Source organism: Palaemon carinicauda, chromosome 20 (genome assembly GCF_036898095.1).
Source record: "Palaemon carinicauda isolate YSFRI2023 chromosome 20, ASM3689809v2, whole genome shotgun sequence".
Lineage (NCBI taxonomy): Eukaryota > Metazoa > Arthropoda > Malacostraca > Decapoda > Palaemonidae > Palaemon > Palaemon carinicauda.
The window spans coordinates 42,247,206-42,272,660 of NC_090744.1; the positions used below are offsets into that span (position 1 = coordinate 42,247,206).

General features: G+C 41.5%; 1 protein-coding gene across 1 annotated transcript in view; it reads left to right on the forward strand.

Annotated features, from left to right (window-relative positions):
* Positions 1 to 25,455, forward strand: part of LOC137660303 (nucleoporin NUP188-like) — a 163,798-nt gene that overhangs the window by 22,993 nt on the left and 115,350 nt on the right. The window contains exons 5-8 of the mRNA XM_068395097.1: positions 9,197 to 9,327; positions 9,924 to 10,158; positions 10,457 to 10,625; positions 23,997 to 24,112. Coding sequence (XP_068251198.1) covers positions 9,197 to 9,327; positions 9,924 to 10,158; positions 10,457 to 10,625; positions 23,997 to 24,112 — 651 coding nt within the window. The remainder of the gene's footprint in view (positions 1 to 9,196; positions 9,328 to 9,923; positions 10,159 to 10,456; positions 10,626 to 23,996; positions 24,113 to 25,455) is intronic.

A 25,455-nucleotide genomic window follows, 5' to 3' on the forward strand; every position in this document is an offset into this window, starting at 1 on the left:
GGCGCGAGATTCAAATTTTCTGCCGTGACGTCAGGGACGTAAGCTATATATATAACTACTGGGTAAGTATGTTCAAAAATTTATTTTATAATGAAAATACCATATTACTTGCTAAGCTACAACCCTAGTTGGAAAAGCAGGATGCTATAAGCCCAGGGGCTCCAACAGGGAAAATGCTCAGTGAGGAAAGGAAAAAGGAAAATAAAATATTTTAAGAAGAGTAACATTAAAATGAATATCTTATATATAAATTATAAAAACTAACAAAACAAGAGGAAGGGAAACAAGATAGAACAGTGTACTTGAGTGTACCCTCAAGCAAGAGAACTCTAACCTAAGACAGTGGAAAACCATGATACAGAGGCTATGGCACTGCCCAAGACTAGAGAACAATGGTTTGATTTTGGAGTGTCCTTCTCCTAGAAGAGCTGCTTACCATAGCTAAAGAGTCTCTTCTATCCTTATCAAGAGGAAAGTGGCCACTGAACAATTTCAGTGCAGTAGTTAACCCCTTTGGAGAAGAAGAAGAATTGTTTGGTAATCTCAGTGTTGTCAGGTGTATGAGGACAGAGAAGAATCTGTAAAGAATAGGCCAGACTATTCAGTGTATGTGTAAGCAAAGGGAAATTGAACCATAACCAGAGAGATGGATCCAATGTAGTACTGTCTGGCCAGTTGAAGGACCACATAACACTCTAGCGGTAACATCTCAACGGGTGGATGGTGCCATGGCCAACCTACTACCTACATGATCTCTTTCTGATTCTGTGAGATGATCCTCAATATATATGCCTCAATCTCTGAGAGGGTTGAGATACCAGCTATGTTTGCATATTTTAAAAGTAATTTGTTCCAACACGGAGTACTTACCTCAAACTACTTTCGGTTAAGGGCCCACCCATCCTTCCCAGAGTGCCTTGTTGGACTTCATAGAAACCTAAGCTATCAAGAACCTACTGGGGATCGAGACCTGAGCAAGCATGCTCTCTGACCCGGGGTCGCCTCAGAGCGCGTATCACTCCACCAGAGGTGACCCCTCATAGAAAATGGGAGTAGGGTAAACTACACAAAACTCTGGTCGGTTGGGAGGAGATACCAGATACTCCTAAGAAAGTAGTTCGAGGTAAGTACTGTTAGGAAAAATACAAATTACTTAAAATTTGTGATTTTTGTTTATCCTAGCTATACAAATTAAGTCTTTCTAGTTAAAGCTCCCACCTTAATCCTGAGCTGAAAAGTCAAGTGAAGAGCGTCCAGCAGGTTGGTGTGGATGGGAGGGAGCTTTTTGCCCTCGCTCACTACCTGTCATTAACTGCCTCGTTAACAATTTCAGTGACCATTCTAGCTTGCGCTAAAAACATATACAGTACATATTCAAAAGACTGGTTTATATAGCTAGGAAAAATACAAATTACATTTAACTTTTTTATTTTAAAGTACAGTACTCAAGTCTATATAGCTACGGAAGATAGAAATTACCTTTAAAATTTGTAAGTACTGTACTGTATTGTGCATGTTGAGCACAAATATTCTCAGTCTAAATTCTCATCTTTGTTCTTTCACTTTCTGCTTATTGCTTTTAATCCAAATTCTTCAGTTTCACCTAGTTCTAATTTTGAGGTCTGCTTTATAATAAGTTATCATAATATGTCTCCCTCTCACTCCATGATCTTGGCATCAAAGGTTGGCATTCTGCCTTCTATATGATTGTTCCTCTCGTCTCATTTGCGAAATACTGTATTTTCCAAGCATTAGAACATCACACTTCTTCATTTGGGATATCTTCTCAGCTCTCTCTAGCTATGAATCTAGGCATTTTGTAGTCATTCTTACGTAGTCTTTTATTCTTATAGTATAAAAGTATAAGTAGAGTGAAGAGATGACAAATAGAACATGGAAATTGAAAAGATCAAAATATTAGTTACAGAGAAATGCCACTTCTGTACTCTTCTTACTTTGTCCTCATTGTGACAGATTGCAACTTGAACTGGGGTAACTGAGGATCAGGCTTCATGGTTTACCTAGGCTTTAAACTTTCTATAAAATTACTTCTTTCAACATGCTTTAAATGTCTCTGAATGGTTAAGGGAATAGATCAATTGGATCAAAACAAAGATTTGCTTTATACACCTGAGGGAGGAGAGATAGTTCCAAACCCTTGGCAGTGCTCTGCCACCTTAGTCAGAGTAGTTACAGCAGTAGAATACAACTCTAGATTACAACTGTGTATAAGAAAACTATTGAAATTTCAATTAGATTGCTAGGTAGAATGTATGTTTAAGTGTTTTATGGGTAAAGGGTAAAATTTAGTATAGCCATGTTAAGATCATTGAGTACTATATTCCTTAAGATTTTATTTTGGCTAGTAGGCTAACAAGAACATGTACTTACCAAAGTCCATCGAAATCACCACCAAAACCTGTAGTCAGAAGAGTATAATTTTAAGAGGAATGGTGACATTAATGATAGAGTTTGTCTATAATTGGTCTAGTGATATTTCTGAGAATTGTTGACTTTTCTGTTGCTATTGTAGATAGTTAGTGTCTTAATAGTGTAAAACCTTTTTTTTTTGCTTTTCCTCTACAATCTTTTCTCCTTATTTTGAAATCTTCTAATGTCAATTTTCTTGTTTAAACTAGTTATAATTATTTTCACCATTTTTAAGCTCATAATCTCTCACAAAAATTTGATATGTGTATTTTTAAATATTTAACTTAGCCGGTGAATATATAATAGCTGCAACTCTGCGGCTCGACAGAAAACACACTCAAAAAACTCGCGAGCGATCGCTATGAAGGTTGCGGGTGTGCCCACCAGCGCCAACTGTCGGCCAGATACCACTCTTGTATGTAAACAAAACCTTCAATTCTTCTCTGTCGACGTTGACGACAAGACGTATTCATACTCGCTGTAGAACCTGGAGTTTTCTTAACATATTTGGTGAAGTACTTCATTTTGGTTTGAGCTTTCGCAATACAGGTGTTTTATCTTCAACTTAAATCTTGAACTCGTTTTTGGATAGATTTAATTTTTGATGACTTTGGATTGTTTTTTGGACTTTCCTTGACTTTTAAATGGCCGACCCTTCCCTCAGTACGGAAGTGTGTTTAGGCTTTTAGCAATTATCTTATCACGTTATAAATTAATTATAGATTTTCCTCTATATATTTTATATCTCAACCGCCTTTATTAGGCCTCTTCGATTAGCTTTCCATTTATAATAAACATCAAAATAAATTTTAATGATTTGTTTATATGCGACCTTTCCTGAGAGTAGGCGGTCCTAACTTGGAAACCGAAGTTAAACAACGTTGAGCCCTTTCAATCGTAAATAGCTTTTAAAGAGCTAATGATTTAAAACTTATTAAATGAATATTTTTTAATAGATATTTTATGAAAGATTTTCTTTGAATAGTCTTCGTACTGTTTCAAAGATGAACTAACGTTTAGTTTATTTATGCTACGCAGTTTGCCCTCTATCGTTACGATAGAGAGAGAGAGTATCACGGTTTCACTTTGCAGAAAGAGTAAATCGATTCTGACGTTTTGTTCATTCTTCTTTCAAAGCTTAAATGTCTTAAATTCTATTTTAAAGGAACTTTTTGATTGAAAAACCTTTCAGTTTTTTCCTTTGGTCAAATAACCTGTTTTTTTGACGAAACGTAAGTGGGCTCTTCTCTTAGGTGCGAAATCAAGAGAGATAGAGAGAGATAGAGACGGAGGGAGAGAGAGGAGAGAAAACGTTCCGATCTTTATCTCGTCCCAAGCGGGTAACGTTGTTCTCGAGTTACTCTCGTCCCTAGTCTCTGTATGGGGAGAAAGGATAAAACGTTTTTAGTTTTTTATTCTCGTCCCAAGGCAATGTACGGTGAGAGATTGAAAACGTAGTTTTGAATGAACTAGTGTTTAGTCTCTTCCCCAGCCACTGATTTTTTTTATCTTAAAATATGTTTACTGTTTTTTGCTGGTATTAATGTGCTTACATAATACGACTGATTTCGCAATTACAACCTTTTGATGAGGGTAGAATTGCGTGCTTCAGGTAGAAATCAGTTTTATTCATACCTAATGTGAATTGTTAAAAAATTCGATTTCAGTGAAATAAGTGCAAAACAGAAAATCGTAGTGATAAAGTGATATTGCGCAAAGTGTTATCAGTGTTGCAACCGAGGGTTCGTCTGTTCGTGCCTGTCGTTCGCCTAGTCCGGGACCTCTTGCAAGCTCCCAAGCCCAGGGGAGAAGTAATGTCGTACGACTTATGGGTTCGAGAGGCCTTGATCAGCGAACAGACGTTCCCTCTATGGTATCAGGTGTATCTTACCAAGATCACCCCTACCATAAGGCGAGAGAGACGATTTTCTCCTCGTCATCCGAGGCTTTTCGCATAAGAAACCGTGGAACAAGGTTTCGAGGCCCTTTGAGCGAAAGTCAGTCCTTTCAGGACAGGTCCAGCGTCCTGGTTTTAACCATTAGGACAGCTCTGACCCTATGCAGTCATCGGAAGACTGCTCGCCGCCTAACAAAAGCGTAACACAGACTCCGAGAGTCTTTTTGTAGGCAAGGTTTTGCGGTCACAGACGTTACCCTCGTCTCTTACCGCAACCATTCCCGTTGATCCTAAGTGGGTTGTACGGCAAGACATGCAGAATAAGCTTGCCTCCCTTATGGAAGACTATTCTGCCGATAAGTCCGTTGAGCCTAGCCGTTTATCTCATCGAGATCCTGGCCTTCAGCCACCCTAACGTTCCTTTGTGCGTCCTGTTGACGTTGGCGTAGCCAAGTTACGTCAGTCAGGTTGTTTAGAACCACACTCGATGCGGTCTCGTGTGGATTTTCAGCCACATTTGGACGTTAGGCCACTTGCTGATGCTCCTGTGACGTTCAGGACGTTCGCTAACAATCGGAGTTGACTTGTTTTGACGCTGAGCGTCAACCTCCGCATTCTAGAGTTGTTTTGACTGCTCAGTCTAGGCGGTCAAAGCAGTCTCGAGTGGACGCTGTGCGTCCTCACGCACCTGTTGTTGTTGACAGTTCACAGACTGTCAAGCAGTTACATGACGTTGCGTCCTGGTCTCACGCACCTGTTGTTGTTGACAGTTCACAGACTGTCAAGCAGTTACATGACGTTGCGTCCTGGTCCGCTACTAATGCACCAGTGCGTGTGGACTCTGCTTGTAAAGCATTGCCACCACGGTAGGTCTCTCCCTTGCTTGAGACTCGGCTATTATCGGACAAGGTTCCTTCAGATGAGGAAGTTGCTGTTCCCCCTCCTACTGATATTCCCTTGAGGACTCTGTCAGACGGAGAGGAGCCTAAAACTGCTTAGCCTCCTATGGACTTTAAATAAATCATGCTGATTTTTAAGGATCTTTGTCCGGATCTTTTTGTAACTGCTGCTCCTCGTTCGCCTAAACGTCAGAGCTTACACTAGGCCTAGCTACTTCGAAGCCGTTGTTTTATAAGCTAGTGCTCTCTCGCTCTTCTAAGAGAGCTTTACGTTTGCTAGGCGACTGGTTTATCACCAGGAGGAGTTTGGGGGAGACAGCCTTTGCTTTCCCTTCTTTTAAACTGGCTTATAGAGCGAGAGTCTGATATGACACGAGAGAAGTTCTCGGCTTGGGAGTTCCTGCCTCTGCCCAGACAGACTTCTCAAACCTCATGGACTCTCCCTGGCGCCTGGCCATGAGACGCTCCAAGATTTTACAGGTCGACTTCACAGCTATTTTCGAGCCTTTGAAGTTTTGCTGTACAATTATGTCATGCATAAACAAGGCTTTCAGGGATGGCTCCAATGATCTGACAGCCACGTTCTCTGCAGGAACAAGTCCCTCAGGGATGGCTCCATGATTTGGCAGCCATGTTCACTGCAGGAGTACGTAAGAGGCAAGTGCGCTCAAAGTGTTCATTGTCAAGACAAACTTCACGATGAAGTCTACCAGGCTGTCTTGACAGCATTTATGGAAGGCGACTGGATGGTCTCTCTCGACCTTCAGGAGGCATACTTCCACATTCCTATACACCCGGATTCCCAACCGTTTCTGAGGTTTGTTTACAGGAATGTGGGGTACCAGTTTCGAGCCCTGTGCTTTGGCCTCAGTCCTGCGCCTCTCGTGTTTACGAGGCTCATGAGGAATGTGGCAAAATCCCTCCATCTATCGGGGATCCGAGCCTCCCTGTACTTGGACGACTGGCTTCTCAGAGCATCGTCCAGTCTTCACTGTCTGCAGGATCTACAATGGACGTTGAGTCTGGCCAGGGAGTTGGGACTTTTGGTCAACCTAAAAGTCCCAACTGATCCCATCCCAGATTATTCTATATTTGGGGATGGAGATTCGCAGTCAAGCCCTGCTCGAAGTCCAACTAATGCTGAAACGAAACGTTTATTCAGTCAGGAGTTGGAACAGTCTCGTAGGGACTCTCTCATCCCTGGAGCAGTTTGTCTCACTAGGGAGACTACACCTTCTGCCTCTCCGGTTCCATCTAGCCTTTCACTGGAACTAGGACAAGACATTAGAGACGGTATCATTCCCAGTCTCCGAACTAGTAAAGGCAGTCAAGAACCCAAACCACGTGTTGTCCTCAGACGCGTCGGATTTGGGTTGGGGTGCGACCCTGGACGGTCGGGAATGCTCGGGTCTGTGGACCTCAAGTCAGAAGAGCATGCACATCAGCGGCAAGGAGCTATTAGCAGTCCACTTGGCCTTGATGATATTAGAAGGCTTCTTCGAAACTTAGTGGTAGAGGCAACTCAGACAACACCACAACTTTGGCGTACATCTCCAAGCAAGGAGGCACACACTCCTTCACGCTGCTCGAGATCGCAAGGGACCTTCTCTTATGGTCAAGAATTCGAGGCATCTCCCTGTTGACGAGATTCATCCAGGGGGACTTGAACGTCTTGGCAGACTGTCTCAGTCGGAGGGGTCAGGTGATACCCACGGAATGGACCCTCCACAATGACGTGGTCAAGAGTCTTTGGGCTACTTGGGGTCAACCCACCATAGACCTCTTTGCCTCCTCGTTGACCAAAAGATTTCCAATCTATTGCTCTCCAGTCCTAGATACAGAAGCAATCTACATAGTCGCGTTTCTACTGGATTGGTCTTTTATGGACTTATATGCATTCCCACCATTCAAGATAGTCAACAAGGTACTGCAGAAGTTCGCCTCTCACGAAGGGACAAGGTTGACGTTGGTTGCTACCCTCTGGCCCGCGAGAGAGTGGTGCACCGAGGTACTTCAATGGCTGGTAGACTTTCCAAGAAGTCTTCCTCTAACGGTAGATCTGTTACGTCAGCCCCACGTAAAGAATGTCCATCAAAGCCTCCCCGCTCTTCGTCTGACTTCCTTCAGACTACCGAAAGACTCTCAAGAGCTAGAGGCTTTTCGAAGGAGGCAGCCAGTGCGATTGCAAGAGCTAGGAGAGCTTCTACCATTAGAGTATACCAGTCGAAGTGGGAAGTCTTTTGAGACTGGTGCAAGTCAGCATCTGTGTCCTCGTCCAGTACCTCTGTAGCCCAAATCGCAGATTTTCTTTTACATCTGAGAAAGGTTCACTCCCTTTCAGCTCCCACGATTAAGGGCTACAGGAGCATGTTGGCTTCTGTCTTTCGACATAGAGGCTTAGATCTTTCCAACAATAAAGATCTCCAAGATCTCTTTAAGTCTTTCGAGACCTCTAAGGAACGTCGTTTGGCAACTCCTGGATGGAACTTAGACGTGGTCCTAAGGTTCCTCATGTCAGACAGGTTTGAGCCATTACATTCAGCCTCCCTGAAGGATCTCACCCTCAAGACACTTTTCCTAGTGTGCTTGGCTTCGGCTAAAAGGGTCAATGAACTTCATGCCTTCAGTAAGAACATCGGCTTTTCTAAAGAAAAAAGCCACTTGTTCACTTCAACTTGGTTTCCTGGCCAAAAATGAACTGCCTTCTCGTCCTTGGCCTAAATCTTTTGATATTCCTTGCTTATCAGAGATCGTAGGCAACGAACTGGAAAGAGTATTATGTCCTGTTAGAGCTCTTAAGTTCGATTTAGCTCGTACTAAGTCATTACGAGGTAAATCTGAGGCATTATGGTGCTCAGTTAAGAAACCTTCATTGCCTATGTCAAAGAATGCTTTGTCATATTTTACCAGATTTTTTTAATACGAGAAGCTCATTCTCACTTGAATGAGAAAGACCGATGTTTGCTTAAGGTTAAGACGCACGAAGTTAGAGATATAGCAACCTCCGTGGCCTTCAAGCAAAATAAATCTCTGCAAAGTATTATGGACGCGACTTTTTCGAGAAGCAAGTCAGTGTTCGCGTCATTTTACTTAAAAGATGTCCAGACTCTTTACGAGGACTGCTACACACTGGGTCCATTCGTTGCAGCGAGTGCAGTAGTGGGTGAGGGTTCTACCACTACACTTCCCTAATTCCAATATCCTTTTAATCTGTCTCTTGAAATGTTTTTAATATTGTTTTATGGGTTGTTCGGAAGGCTAAGAAGCCTTTCGCATCCTGGTTGATTTGGCGGGTGGTCAAAGTAATTTCTTGAGAGCGCCCAGATTAGGGGTTTGATGAGGTCCTGTTGTATGGGTTGCAACCCTTGATACTTCAGCTTCTGGGAGTCTTTCAGCATCCTAAGAGGATCGCTGGGCTCCGTGAGGAAGACAGACTTACAAGGCAGAGTAATCGTCTAAGTCAACTTCCTTACCAGGTACCTATATATTTTGTTTTTGTTATATTGATAACTGTCAAAATGAAAAAACTCTTAGCTTATACGCTGTAAACATAATTAACTCTGGTCTCTACCCACCTCCTTGGGTGTGAATCAGCTATTATATATTCACCGGCTAAGTTAAATATTTAAAAATGATATTTTAATTATAAAATAAATTTTTGAATATAATTACCCGGTGAATATATAAATTAAATGACCCTCCCTTCCTCCCCAATAGAGACGCAGCGGTACGAGAAGAATTGAAGGATTTGTTTACATACAAGAGTGGTATCTGGCCGACAGTTGGCGCTGGTGGGCACACCTGCAACCTTCATAGCGATCGCTCGCGATTTTTTTGAGTGTGTTTTCTTTCGAGCCGCAGAGTTGCAGCTATTATATATTCACCGGGTAAGTATATTCAAAAATTTATTTTATAATCAAAATATCATATTGAAGCCTATTCTGATAGATTTTCATTTGCTGCATTCAAGGGAGCTGGCTTAGGTGGACGAGCTGAGATACAGGACATACTGCGAGATAGCCACAGGCCTTTGGTTGAGGCCCTTGATGCTACTCATGTTCTCTTGTTGACCCTTATAATAAATGCTGATTCCTCTACTAGGTAAGTATGTCAAAACATTAGCTCAAGTAGATGCTTATCATTGGAATATTCCTAATAAGTAGATACATAGATACAGTTATGTGATTTCATTGCTGCATATAAATATATGCACTTAATTTTTCACAGCATTTAACCTTGATATTGTTCTCTGCATTTTATGTCTAATTGTACAGTAACCATAAACTGCAGAAGGCTGTATATTATTTGATTAGGTATAGTCACATCCAGGGCATCTGAAAAGCAACTACAGTACAGTAAAATGAAGTACCATTGTGTGTGAATATTTTACAGAAATTGATGATTGCCTAATATTGTGGGAACTTCCTGGTAGACTTTATATTTCATTTGTAAATTAAGTCTTATTATGTCAGTGATATCAATGACTAAGTATAAAAGTACTGAATTGGGTTGCATAGAATTGTACAGATTATGTAAAAGGTTCCATAAAAACAATCTTTAAAATAGATTAGGAACTGATCACTTGAAATGCTCCTAATATTTTGGACATTTGATGAAGGAACTTGCCTTCCTAAAGGATTCACAATTTCACCATTTAGTTCAGTATAATTTCTACTCGTGTATTTTTTTTATTTCAGTAATCACAGCTTGTGTGAAGCTAGTTGGATTAAAAGGCTTGATCCAATAATGACTGGATTAGGAGCTCGAACCCCTCATCATGCACCTTTGTTGGCATGGGCAGTTCTACAGTTGAGAGCTATGGGGGATTACTCAAGAGCTTGTTCAAAAACTTATCACAAGTTAGCTCAGCGGGCTCTTCATGGGAAGGTCTTTAGTTATTTAGAGACTTCGCTAAACAACCCTACAATAGAGGTGAGTGTGAATATTTTGAAGTCAAATCTGTTTTTTTTTAATGATTTTTAGGTATCATAAATCTTGTTGAATATGTTTTCATTGAAAAACAAATGTGTTTTTTCCAATAGAATTATTTTCACCATGTTACTTTATTTACCAGGAAAAAATTTAGGTCTTGTTAGTTTTAGTGACTATTTTTAATAATGTGTAAATAGTGTGATACAGTATACAATAAGTGCTAACATTGTTATTGAAACCATGCTTCATTTAGTACATTTTCATTCACATTTGGTTGTCTCATTCTTTATCATCATAGGGAGACGAGTTACTCCTGCGACTTGCTTCCTCTGTTGTGTACTCCCTTGTATGCGCAGCAGCTGGATGTCTGGATTTAGAACGAATGGGCTGCTTACCAGAGCTTAACTCACTTGCCAAAACATGCTTGGCACAGGACCCACCAGCATCTCTCTTTTGGACTGAAGAAGGTAATAGAGCACAGTGCAAATTCTAGTTGTGTAAAGGGTTATTTGTTCCTGTGTGTAAACAAACCTTTCATTTTTTAGAGTAGGGTGGAGGGGCCATTGAATCATTAAAAAAGTATTTGGTTAATGACAGGTGGCATGAGGGGAAAGCCCTGCCCCCTTGCTTTTCACAGATAGCCAATTATGTCTGGTCACAATGGATACAGATGTACTGTTGTTATTTTACAACTGTTAGATCTCTTCTTACATTTGTTTGTAACAAGTGTTTTTTTCTAGTGAGTTCTCTTGGTTCTTAATTGAAGCAAACTGAAAGGTAAGCATGTGGGGGAGATAAATTTTGTTCCTTAAGGATACAAACCTTTGAAACCCCATGTGTTGTGTACCTTTGGAAGCGACTGTAAATAGTCCCCTCCTGCTTTGGAGTACGGTAATGTTCTCTCTTTTGATCGGGGGAGTTTCCTATTTCTGAGTTTCGCCCTACCTGCGTACCCAATAATCAATAGTGCCAGTAGTCTTCTCCTGAAGGTGATCCATGTGCTGTAGTGTCAGTGATGTTTCCATTGTTTTCTTGTGGCAAAACACCAAGGGCAGTGGTTTGCGTTATAGCTCTTGTAACTTCCTCCTCAAAAAGAGCCCACTAAATATCAGCTGTAGAGACCAAGGCTCGTCTGTTACGTAAAAACACACACACACACACACACAGAGAGAGAGAGAGAGAGAGAGAGAGACTCTCTCTCTCTCTCTCTCTCTTCTTCAGAATAGATTCTTCTTCTTTCTTTGTCTGCATCTTTTCCCACTTCTATGTGGGGTTGATGTTTCTGGTTAGCTTTCTCCATTTACTCCTGTCCCACACCTCATCACCGGTTAATCCCTTAGATCGAAGGTCATCCTTGATACAGTCCACCCACCTTCGCTTTGGTCTCCCTCTCCTTCTCGTTCCCTGTACCTCCATTTCCATCACTCTCCTCCCAATATACTGTTCATCTCTTCTCATGACATGACCATACCACCTCAGTCTACTTTCTTGGATCTTATTAGATAGTTTTCTAACTCCTGTGGTACCCCTAATTACCTCATTCTGTATCTTATCTTCTTGTCACCCCACACATCCATCTCAACATTCTCATCTCTGCCACATCCATCTTCTTCTCTTCTGTCTTCTTTATTGCCCACGTCTCCGCTCCATACATCATTGCCGGTCTCACAACTGTCCTGTGTACTTTACCTTTCAACTTAATTATTATTATTATTATTACTATCCAAGCTACAACCCTAGTTGGAAAAGCAAGATGCTATAAGCCCAGGGGCTCCAACAGGGAAAAATAGCCCAGTGAGGAAAGGAAATAAGGAAATAAATAAATGAAGAGAACAAATTAACAATAAATCATTCTAAAATAAGAAACAACGTCAAAACAGACATGTCATATAATAAACTATCAACAACATCAAAAACAAATATGTCATAAATAAACTATAAAAAGACTATGTCTGCCTGGTCAACAAAAAAGCATTTGCTCCAACTTTGAACTTTTGAAGTTCTACTGATTCAACCACCCGATTAGGAAGATCATTCCACAACTTGGTCACAGATGGAATAAAACTTCTAGAGTACTGCGTAGTATTGAGCCTCGTGATGGAGAAGGCCTGGCTATTAGAATTAACTGCCTGCCTAGTATTACGAACAGGATAAAATTGTCCTGGGAGATCTGAATGTAAAGGATGGTCAGAGTTGTGAAAAATCTTATGCAACATACATAATGAACTAATTGAACGACGGTGCCAGAGATTAATATCTAGATCAGGAATAAGAAATTTAATAGACTGTAAGTTTCTGTCCAACAAATTAAGATGAGAATCAGCAGCTGAAGACCAGACAGGAGAACAATACTCAATACAAGGTAGAATGAAAGAATTAAAACACTTCTTCAGAATAGATTGATCACCAAAAATCTTGAAAGACTTTCTCAATAAGCCTATTTTTTGTGAAATTGAAGAAGACACAGACCTTATATGTTTCTCAAAAGTAAATTTACTGTCGAGAATCACACCTAAAATTTTGAAAGAGTCATACATATTTAAAGAAACATTATCAATACTGAGATCCGGATGTTGAGGAACCACCGTCCTTGACCTACTTACAATCATACTTTGAGTTTTGTTAGGATTCAACTTCATACCCCATAATTTGCACCATGCACTAATTCTAGCTAAATCTCGATTAAGGGATTCACCAACCCTAGATCTACATTCAGGGGATGGAATTGATGCAAAGAGAGTAGCATCATCTGCATATGCAACAAGCTTGTTTTCTAGGCCAAACCACATGTCATGTGTATATAGTATGAAAAGTAATGGGCCAAGAACACTACCCTGTGGAACACCGGATATCACATTCCTATAATCACTATGGTGCCCATCAACAACAACTCTTTGAGATCTATTACTTAAAAAATCAGTAATAATGCTAAGAAACGACCCACCCACTCCCAACTGTTTCAGTTTGAAAACAAGGGCCTCGTGATTAACACGGTCAAAGGCAGCACTAAAATCAAGGCCAATTATACGAACTTCCCGACCACAATCAAGGGATTTCTGTACAGCATTGGAGATTGTAAGAAGGGCATCACATGCTCCAAGGCCTTTACGAAAACCAAATTGCAAACTAGGGAGTAGATGATTACCTTCAGCAAACCTATTAAGACGTTTTGCCAGAAGACGTTCAAAAACTTCAGACAATATGGGAGTTATGGAAATTGGGCGGTAATCAGTTGGACTTGAGCTACCACAAACACATTTACATTGTGGAGTAACGTTACCAATTCTCTAACAGATGCTTACTGTCAAACACATCAGCCAAAGGGGTTGCCTTTTCCGTTTGATAGTGAGTGACAGAGCCATCTGGTTTAAGTAAAAAAGAAACTTGTATCTACAAAGAGTGAAATTTAAGGGTAGCCTACCACTTATGTTCCTGAGTTGTACCAGAAAGGGTTTCTTTTATTGTTAAATTGTATTGTTTTCCAGTTGAAGCATAGACTCTCTCAGCAAAAGTGATAAGCTGAGTATAAAGTAGTTATTCCATGTCAAATTTGATCTGTTACCCTTCCAAAGATGATAGGCCTCCTGCCTCTCCAAATAAGCACATCTCCAATCATTATTCAACCATGGTTTGTCTTTCACTTGGTACCTTAGCACATTGTCTCCAAAAACCACCTCTACTACAGCTGGAAACAACGCTACTTACTTATCAACTAGCAATCAGCCACCTGTGAAACAATCAAAAGGATTTCATATTCATGAAGTAAGGAATCTTTGGATGCTCTTAGTAACAGGAATGAAGTTATGATTATTTATTCACTATTCCTATGGCCTACCCTCCTTTTTTCTATCAACCTTGCCTGCTGAGGTACCACAACTGTAGCTTCTTTGCTCTTCATAGTTGGCATCTCCTCTGAAAGATATGCTTTTTATAGGGCACTGTACCTGAAATTTATTAATACCTGTAAAGATCCTCTACACCTACGTACCTGTGGAAGTGGGCCACCTCATGAGATTATTGTCATAGAGCAGAAACATCTCTGGTAGGAGACTCTTTAATTGATTGTTGATTTTTTCCCCTACCTTTTTTAAGAGAAGCCCCTCTATGCTCATGAGCTTCAAACAGTCATGTCTTCCCAGGGAACTGGAGCGACCGGTGTATGATGTCATGAGAGTTATCAGGACTCAAGCAAGCTCCATATGAACCTTAGAGATGGTTGTCTGATAGGGATCTGACCTTCAAGACTGTCTTCCTTCTATCCTTGGCCTCAGGGAAGTGTGTAGGCGAGTTGTATGGTATTTTGTATGTCACAAGTCTTATCGAAGGATTGAAAAGGTCTCTATTACATTTGTTCCAGATTTGTAGCCAAGACTCCAGGTTAGAGCAACTAGTGCATATTGGGATGACTTTCTTTTCTGTCCTTTGAGAGAACTATGGCACTACCTGAAGAGGACTCAAAGGTTCAGGCTGGAGCAACAGAGATTTTCTCAGTACTGGAAGAGTAAAGAAGATATCCAAGAACACCATTTCTTTCTAGTTTTGTAGATCATCAGATGTTTATCTTGCAACCAATATCAGGTTTGAAGGGACCATTTTGAGCTCGTACACACAGAGTCAGAGGCAACCTGTTAGTGGTGCAAATCTGTAAGGCAGAAGTTTGGAAATGACAATTAACCTTTATGCCCACTTCCCACTGGAGTATAGCCACAGGTCCGTGGGTATTCTTATCCTTGGTTTGATGGTAGGTGTTCATCAGGTTATGTAGCAAACATAGCTCTCTCCCTTGATAAAAAGTATCTCGTCCAAGATAGAAGTTGTGATGTAAGTCTAGAATGAGAGATAATAATGTCTGGTCTTTATCCACTTCTTTCTTCCCCTCCCTTGACTGGTGCAGCAGTTGTGCTAAACCAGATGCTAAATGCAAAAAAGCCCCATGATTGAGCAACTTTATCTTATACTTTTGTTTTGAAGTATCTTCCCATCCCAGACAAGGGGGAGGAAGGACACATATGTATGCAAACCCATTTGTTGTAAATGATCATAGCTAGGTTGGTAGCGTCGCGGGCTTCTGTTTCAGAGGTCCCGAGTTCGGTCCCCGCCAAGGACGCGAATACTGTGAGACCTTCTATCGGGGGGTACTCCCCAGGGTGGCGCCTGGGGGGAAGGTTAGAGGGGTCTAGTGATAGTCCATGGTGGCTTATGGTCGCCCAAGGAGAATGATGTAGATCGTCTCAGTGGAGACCTAAAACCCGCAACTTTAACTTTTTTAACATTCAGATATCATATCCTCTATGTGCATGTAGGTTCTTACATAACCATCTACTAATCACCTGTTAAGAATCTAGCCCAACACCAGTGATATATCTATGCCCAAGTCATTAAGAGGTTGGCAGGAGTCATCACTTGGCTCTTTTTACAGTGCCAAGTGCCTTGACATCCTTAGAAAGTAAGCTAGCCAGTTTGATTCTACAGATTTCTTCACTTTTGAGGAAAGGTCTCTTATTAGAGGATAATGGTTTGTATTTGCCTAGGAACAAATGACAAGTTTTTAAAGTAATTTCCACTTTTCAATATTTAACTTAGCCGGTGATTATATAGCTGCAACTCTGTTGCTCGACAGATAACTCTACGGAAAAACTCGCCAGCGATCGCTACACAGGTTGCGGGTGTGCCCAACAGCGCCATCTGTCGACCAGATACCCAGCTCTCAATGTAAACAAAGACTCAATTTTCCCTCTGTCGAGGTGTCGACAAGACGTACTTTACTCGCTGTTGCTAAACTGGAGTTTTTCACATCTATTTGGTGAAGTACTATATTCTAGTTTTGAGCTTTCGCTATGCAGGTGTTTTATCTTCATCTTAAATCTTGAACTAGTTTTGGAAAGATTTAATTATGGTGACAAAGAGAGTATGGACTTTCTTTCACTTTTAAATGGCCGACCCTTCCCTTAGACGGAAGTGTGTTTAGGCTTTTAGTAATTATCTTATCACGTTATAAATTTTCCTCTATATATTTTATATCTCTCCGCCTTTATTAGGCCTCTTCGATTAACTTTCCATTTATTATAAACATATAAAAATAAATTTTAATGTTTTGTTTATATAGACCTTTCCTGAGAGTAGGCAGTCCTAACTTGGAAACCGAAGTTAATCAACGTTGAGCCCTTTATATCGTAATTAGCTTTTAAAGAGCTAAGGATTTAAAACTTTTTAAATGTAATATTTTATGAGAGAATTTCTTTGATAGTCTTCGTACTGTTTTCAAAGATGAACTAACGTTTAGTTTTTTTATGCTACGCAATTGTTGACGTTCAGGACGTTCAACATGCGCTCTATCGTTACGATAGAGAGAGAGTGTATCACGGTTTCACTTTGCAGTAAGAGTAAATCGATTCTGACGTTTTGTTCATTCTTTCTTAGCTTAAATGTTTTAAATTCTATTTTAAAGGAACTTTTTATTTAAAAAACCATTCAGTTTTTTCCTTTAGTCAAATAACATGTTTTTTTGACGAAATATAATTGGGCTCTTCTCTTAGGTGCGAAATCAAGAGAGAAAGAGAGAGAGAGATAGAGACGGAGGGAGAGAGAGGAGAGAAAACGTTCCGTTCAAGCGGGTAACGTTGTTCTCGAGTTACTCTCGTCCCTAGTCGCTGTACGGGGAGGAAGGATAAAACGTTTTTAGTTTTTTATTCTCGTCCCCAGGCTATGTGCGGTGAGAGATTGAAAACGTAGTTATATGAACTAGTGTTTAGTCTCTTTCCCAGCCACTGATTTTTTTATCTTAAAATATGTTTTCTGTTTTTTGCTGGTATTAATGAGCTTGCATTATACGACTGATTTTGCAATTACTACCTTTTAATGAAGGGTAGAATTGCGTGTTTCAGGTAGAAATCAGTAAAAGTTTCGATTTCAGTGAAATAAGTGCAAAACAGAAAATCGAAGTGATAAAGTGATATGCGCAAAGTGTTACAGTGTTGAGTCCGAGGGTTCGTCTGTTCGTGCCTGTCGTTCACCTAGTCCGGGACCTCTTGCATGCTCCCAAGCCCAGGGGAGAAGTAATGTCAAATGACTTATGGGTTCGAGAGGCCTTGATCAACGAACAGATGTTTTCCCTCTATGGTATCGGGTGTATCTTACCAAGATCTCCCCTACCATAAGACGAGAGAGACGTTGTTTCTCCTCGTCATCCGAAGGCTTTTCGCATAAGAAACCTGTCACAAGGTTTCGAGGCCCTTAAGCGAAAGTCAGTCCTTTCAGGACAGGTCCAGCGTCCTGGTTACAACCATTAGGACAGCTCTGACCCTATGCAGTCATCGGATAACTGCTCGCCGCCTAACAAAAGCGTAACACAGACTCCGAGAGTCTTTTTTTTTGTTGGCAAAGTGTTGCGGTCACAGACGTTACCCTCGTCTCTTACCACAACCATTTCCGTTGATCCTTATTGGGTTGTATGGCAAGACATGCAGTATATCCTTGCCTCCCTTATGGAAGACTATTCTGCCGATTAGTCCGTTGAGTCTAGCCGTTTATCTCATCGATATCCTGGCTTTCAGCCAACCTAACGTTCCTTTGTGCTTACTGTTGACGTTGGCGTAGCTTAGTCACGTCAGTCAGGTTGTTTAGAACCACACTCGATGCGGTCTCGTGTGGTTTTTCAGCCGCATTTGGACGTTAGGCCACTTGCTGATGCTCCTGTTGACGTTCAAGACGTTCACTAACAATCGGAGTTGACTTGTTTTGACGCTGTGCGTCAACCTCCGCATTCTAGAGTTGTTTTGACTGCTCAGTCTAGGCAGTCAAAGCAGTCTCGAGTGGACGCTGTGCGTCCTCACGCACCTGTTGTGGTTGACAGTTCAGTTGTTGACAGTTCACAGACTGTCAAGCAGTTACATGACGTTGCGTTCTGGTCCGCTACTAATGCACCAGTGAGTGTGGACTCTGCTTGTAAAGCATTGCCACCACGGTAGGTCTCTCCCTTGCTTGAGACTCAGCTTTTATCGGACAAGGTTCCTGTAGATGAGGAAGTTGCTGTTCCCCCTCCTACTGATATTCCCTTGAGGACTCTGTCAGATGGTGAGGAGCCTAAACCTGCTTAGCCTCCTATGGACTTTAATTAAATCATGATGATTTTTTTAAGGATCTTTGTCCGGATCTTTTTGTAACTGCTGCTCCTCGTTCGCCTAAACGTCAGAGCTTACTCTAGGCCTAGCTACTTCGAAGCCGTTGTTTTTAAGCAAGTGCTCTCTCGCTCTCCTAGAGAGCTTTACGTTGGCTAGGCGACTGGTTTTTCACCAGGAGGAGTTTGGGGGATACAGCCTTTGCTTTCCCTTCTTTTAAACTGGTTTATAGAGCGAGAGTCTGATATGACACGAGAGAAGTTCTCGGCTTGGGAGTTCATGCCTCTGCCCAGATAGACTTCTCAATTCTCGTAGACTCTCCCTGGCGCCTGGCCAGGAGACGCTCCAAGTTTTTTACAGGTCAACTTCACAGCTATTTTCGAGCCTTTGAAGTTTTGCTGTACAATTATGTCATGCATAACAAGGCTTTCAGGGATGGTAAGCGGTACCGCCTCAGTCGCTAACCCCGTCTGTTGCCACACCTGCTCCCGTAGACCCTAAATGGGCTTTGCTGCAAGACATGCAGTCCAAGCTTGCGTCCTTGATAGAGGACTTTAATGCGGAGAAGGTTGCTACCGAACCTTCTGGCCAACAACCTTCCAACCGGTCGGTTGTGCGCCGCTGAGGTAACCTACTCGCGTCTGCCAGTTGAGGTGGTTCCTCCACCGATGCGACCCAGTGTGGGTTGCCAGCCGCACGTTGACGTTAAGCGACGCTCGGAGGTGGTTGTTGACGTTCAGGACGTTCAACAACCAGCAGAGGTGACTTGTTTTGACGCAGTGCGTCAACCTCAGCAACCTGGTAGGGTGTTGACTGCACAACCCAGACGGTCTAGACAGTCTCGGGTTGACGCTGTGCTTCCTCGCGCACCCATGGTTGTTGACAGTTCACAGGCTGTGCAGTAGTTCCATGATATTGCGTCCGGCTCCGTCACGCATGCACCAGTGCGACCGGACTCAGCGAGCCAGACGTTGCCCACTCCGTTGCCGTTTCCTCATCAGTTTTCGGATGAGGAACCCTCTGTTGAGGACGTTGCTGAACAACAAGACGATCAGCCCCCAGAATAGATCAAGCCCTGCTATCCATCCAGAAGATGCCGAAGAAGGAACGCTGCTCAGTCAGGCTGTGGATGAGTGGTAGGGACGCTGTCATCCGTGGAACAATTTGTGTCACTAGGAAGACTACACTTCCGTCCTCTTCAATACCATCTAGCTTTTCACTGGAAAAAGGACAAGACGCTAGAAGCGGTCTCGATCCCGGTTTCCGAAAAGATAAAGTCTTGTCTGACTTGGTGGAAGGACAATATCAACCTAAGAGAGGCTCTTCCCCTGGCTGTTCAGACTCCCAACCACGTTCTCTTCTCGGACGCATCGGACGTGGGCTGGGGCGCGACACTAGACGGTCGGGAATGCTCAGGACTGTGGAACTCGAGTCAGAGGAGCATGCATATCAACTGCAAGGAGCTGTTGGCAGTACATCTGGCCTTGAAAAGCTTCAAGTCTCTCCTTCGAGGCAAAGTGGTGGAAGTTAACTCAGACATCACCACGGCCTTGGCGTACATCTCCAAACAAGGAGGTACCCACTCACTGACGTTGTACGAGATCGCAAGAGACCTGCTCATCTGGTCAAAAGGTCAAGACATCTCCCTAGTAACGAGGTTCATCCAAGGCGACTTGAACGTCATAGCAGATTGTCTCAGTCGGAAAGGGCAAGTAATTCCAACCGAATGGACCCTCCACAAGGATGTGTGCAAGAGACTTTGGGCCACTTGGGGTAAAACCATCCATAGATCTCTTTGCAACCTCGCTGACCAAGAGGCTTCCAATCTATTGCTCTCCAGTCCCGGACCCAGCAGCAATACATATAGATGCTTTCCTCCTAGATTGGTCACATCTGGATCTCTACGCATTCCCACCGTTCAAGATTGTCAACAAGGTACTGCAGAAGTTCGCCTCTCACGAAGGGACAAGGTTGACGTTAGTTGCTTCCCTCTGGCCCGCGAGAGAATGGTTCACCGAGATACTTCGATGGTTAGTAGACGTTCCCAGTAGTCTTCCTCTAAGGGTAGACCTTCTACGTCAGCCACACGTAAAGAAGGTACTCCAAAGCCTTCACGCTCTTCGTCTGACTGCCTTCAGACTATCGAAAGACTCTCGAGAGCTAGAGGCTTTTCGAAGGAAGCAGCCAGTGCGATTGCTAGAGCAAGGAGAGCTTCTTCCATTAGAGTCTACCAATCGAAGTGGGAAGTCTTCCGAGACTGGTGCAAGTCAGTTTCTGTATCCTCGACCAGTACCTCTGTAGCTCAAATAGCTGTTTTTCTCTTATATCTGAGAAAAGGACGATCCCTTTCAGCTCCCACTATCAAGGGCTACAGAAGCATGTTGGCATCGGTCTTCCGGCATAGAGGCTTAGATCTTTCCAAACATAAAGATCTGCAAGACCTCCTTAAGTCTTTTGAGACCACCAAGGAGCGTCGTTTGGCTAACCCTGGATGGAATTTAGACGTGGTACTAAGATTCTTCATGTCAGACAGGTTGGAGCCGTTACAATCAGCCTCCCTGAAAGATCTCACTCTTAAGACTCTTTTCCTGGTATGCTTAGCCTCGGCTAAAAGAGTCAGTGAGATTCATGCCTTCAGCAAGAACATAGGATTTTCGTCAGAAAAAGCCACTTGTTTGCTACAACTTGGTTTTCTAGCCAAAAATGAGCTGCCTTCTCGGCCTTGGCCTAAATCTTTCGATATCCCCAGCTTATCGGAGATCGTAGGCAATGAACTAGAAAGAGTCTTATGCCCTGTTAGAGCTCTTAAGTTCTATTTAAAGCGTACTTAACCTTTACAAGGCCAATCTGAAGCTTTATGGTGTTCAGTTAAGAAACCATCCTTGCCTTTGTCAAAGAATGCTTGGTCAGACTTTATCAGATTGTTAATACGAGAAGCTCATTCACATCTGAGTGAGGAAGACCGAACTTTGCTTAAGGTGAAGACGCACGAAGTTAGAGCTGTAACAACTTCCGTGGCCTTTAAGCAAAATATATCTCTGCAAAGTATAATGGACGCAACCTATTGGAGAAGCAAGTCAGTGTTCGCGTCATTTTACTTGAAAGATGTCCAGTCTCCTTACAAGAACTGCTACACACTGGGACCATTCGTAGCAGCGAGTGCAGTAGTGGGTGAGGGCTCAACCACTACAATTCCCTAATTCCTTATCCTTTTAATCTGTCTCTTGAAATGTTTTTATATGGGTTGTCCGGAAGGCTGAGAAGCCTTTCGCATCCTGGTTGATTTGGCGGGTGGTCAAAGTCATTTCTTGAGAGCGCCTAGATTAGGGGTTTGATGAGGTCCTGTTGTATGGGTTGCAACTCTTGATACTTCAGATCCTAGGGGTCGATCAGCATCCTAAGAGGATCGCGAGGCTCCGTAAGGAAGACGTACTTAAAAGGCAGAGTAATTGTTCAAGTCGACTTCCTTACCAGGTACCTATTTATTTTGATTTTGTTATTTTGATAACTTCTAAAATGAAATAAAAAACTCTTAGCTCATAAAAGTGTAAACATATATTACTGGTCTCTACCCACCATCCTGGGTGTGAATCAGCTATATAATCACCGGCTAAGTTAAATATTGAAAAATGTTATTTTGATTATAAAATAAATTTTTGAATATAATTACCCGGTGATTATAAATTAAATGACCCTCCCTTCCTCCCCAATAGAGACGCAGTGGGACGAGGAGAAAATTGAGTCTTTGTTTACATTGAGAGCTGGGTATCTGGTCGACAGATGGCGCTGTTGGGCACACCCGCAACCTGTGTAGCGATCGCTGGCGAGTTTTTCCGTAGAGTTGTCTGTCGAGCAACAGAGTTGCAGCTATATAATCACCGGGTAAGTATATTCAAAAATTTATTTTATAATCAAAATAACATTTTTCTTAACTTCTATATATAAACCCGAGTCCTTTTAAGTTACACTTTCCACTTCAGCCATCTCGCAAATCCTAGGTTTAAGGTCAAAGTAAGTGCTCCGTTGACTGTCGAGTGGGCGGCGGTGCCTGTCCTCAACCCATAAGTGACTATCACAACTTATCAAAATTTGATAGTTGTTCCTGGTTTGCCAAAATCATACTCATATTATAAGACTTGGGCGTGTATAATGTACAGTAGGTAGTAATAATACAAATTATTCTAAAAACATTGTGATATATGTTTGATGTAATTTATAACACTTCTGAATTGAATATAAGTGATAAGATTTTATCTTGGTTTTTGCCTTAATTTAATTGCATTGGTAACCAAGTATTTGAAAGTGTTATTCCTTATTCATATTCATTTGAATACTGGATTAATTTTTTCGCCTTTATTTATTAAAACTGGTAGACGAAAATGATCATGAATGGGAGGTAAATCAGTTGTTGTTTGCGGATGATACTGTACACAGAAGAGAAGCTTGACCGACTAGTGACAGAATTTGGAAGGGTGTATGGGAGAAGGAAGTTGAGAGTTAATGTGGGTAAGAGTAAGGTTATGAGATGTACGAGAAGGGAAGGTGGTGCAAGGTTGAATGTCATGTTGAATGGAGAGTTACTTGAGGAGGTGGATCAGTTTAAGTACTTGGGGTCTGTGGTTGCAGAAAATGGTGGAGTGGAAGCAGATGTACGTCAGAGAGTGAATGAAGGATGCAAAGTGTTGGGGGCAGTTAAGGGAGTAGTAAAAAATAGAGGGTTGGGCATGAATGTAAAGAGAGTTCTATATGAGAAAGTGATTCTACCAACTGTGATGTATGGATCGGAGTTGTGGGGAATGAAAGTGATGGAGAGACAGAAATTGAATGTGTTTGAGATGAAGTGTCTAAGGAGTATGGCTGGTGTATCTCGAGTAGATAGGGTTAGGAACGAAGTGGTGAGGGTGAGAACGGGTGTAAGAAATGAGTTAGCGGCTAGAGTGGATATGAATGTGTTGAGGTGGTTTGGCCATGTTGAGAGAATGGAAAATGGCTGTCTGCTAAAGAAGGTGATGAATGCAAGAGTTGATGGGAGAAGTACAAGAGGAGGGCCAAGGTTTGGGTGGATGGATGGTGTGAAGAAAGCTCTGGGTGATAGGAGGATAGATGTGAGAGAGGCAAGAGAGCGTGCTAGAAATAGGAATGAATGGCGAGCGATTGTGACGCAGTTCCGGTAGGCCCTGCTGCTTCCTCCGGTGCCTTAGATGACCGCGGAGGTAGCAGCAGTAGGGGATTCAGCATTATGAAGCTTCATCTGTGGTGGATAATGTGGGAGGTTGGGCTGTGGCACCCTAGCAGTACCAGCTGAACTCGGCTGAGTCCCTGGTTAGGCTGGAGGAACATAGAGAGTAGTCCCCTTTTTGTTTTGTTTCTTTGTTGATGTCGGCTACCCCCAAAATTGGGGGAAGTGCCTTTGGTATATGGATGGATGGATTTATTAAGGTAATTCCATATTCTTATTCATTTGGATATTGGATTAATTTTTCTGCATTTATTTACTCTTCATCATGCCACCCTATTTATAAACTCATCTCAAGAAAACTATTCTATTTAATTTGGTAGTTATGTTAAACTGTTGAACATCTTATTAACCATAGAAAGAATAACAAAATTAAGTTCATTTTAAAAACCTTAAGCCTATTTTGGATGCATAAATGGTATATTTATAAGTTCATGAGTATAGATTTCTAATTTTCACCCTTTATCATATATTCTCTCCTTAAGATGGAGCAACAGGCCTGCTTCTACCACCAGCATTAGAAGTGTTCCCCTATGACTTGGAGCCCCTGTTATCTCTTTCAACTGCTCTTGCTCTTGCAAACCCAGAGAGCTGTCTCAAGGTTGGTTTCTTGGAAGTTATTTGAATAGGTTTTGCAAATGATTCTTTCTTGTAGGGCTTATGAGAAACTTAGATAAAGAAAAAGAAAGACTTAAAAATTTACATTTTTGCTTAAGTAATTGGTTTTATAAAGTAAGTTATGACTAACCCAATTTTGATGTACATTTATCTATATTGAAAAGAGTTCTCTGGAAAATAAATGGCATTAGATTGTGTATTTCGGAATGTAGTAAAAATCTAGTTGAGATTTATCACAAAACTGATGATTGAAATGTTTATACTTTTAATAATCTTTTCATGCTTATGTACTATCAGAAGGGACTACTGCTTATTGATTTTAATGTTATTATTAGATATTCTTGTGTGGGTCATCAAAAATATGTTCTTGAATTGAAGTTGAAAATTTTAAGTTTAAAGAAGCAAGACAGTTGGTGGAAAAGAAAACTATGGGAATGAAAAGTTGAATGAAGAAAGTGATGTTGCTCAGGGTTGAACTTATCTGGACCACTAAGCTAAGGCATTTCTATAAAGTGAAAGGTGCAATAGAAGGTACAGTCAGGCCCCACTTTTCGTGAGGGTTAGGTAACAGAGACAGGAGCGAAAAGCGCAAATTCACAAATACTTTATGCCCTAGGGTGGGATAACTCGTAACCTAACCTAACAATTCACAGCCATTGCCTACGCTCGGATAATTAACACACTGAGTACTGCCTAATATTGTTTTTTACAGTACTTGGTTTCTATCACAGTATACTTATTCTTATTTAGTAATACTGTATGACGCTCCCTGATACTGTAGTGTATATTACTGTAATATATTACTATCTACAATAAAGCTTAACTGTACCGTAAGTGTTCGCTGTTTTCATTTGGATGACTTGAATCACTGCATACATAGCCTACATTTACAATTGACATCATTACTGTAATTCTGTTTTGTACAACACGTATACAATTCAAGATTAAGTACGTGTACATATTTTATTGAATACAACGACCACTAACCATTTTCATACAAAGTTCTATGCAGTAATCTTGAATCTTGGCGCAATTCCTGATGCATTGTCTCTTAAGCAGTAATCCGACATCTTCAGTAACCTAGTAATAATACTTATCCCATCTTCTATTTTAATGGTTTATAATATTAAAAGATAACGATAAAAGTATCGTTAGTAATGTTATAATCATTGCGTAAAAGCATACAGCCCCAATATCAACAGAACAAAAAACAGCTATTTTGATTGTACTTCAATTATCCTATGATTTTTTTCTACTTAGTAGTTTGGAAGGATTGACTTGACAACATATAGTATGCTCAGTATAATTATATACAGTAGTTGTGTA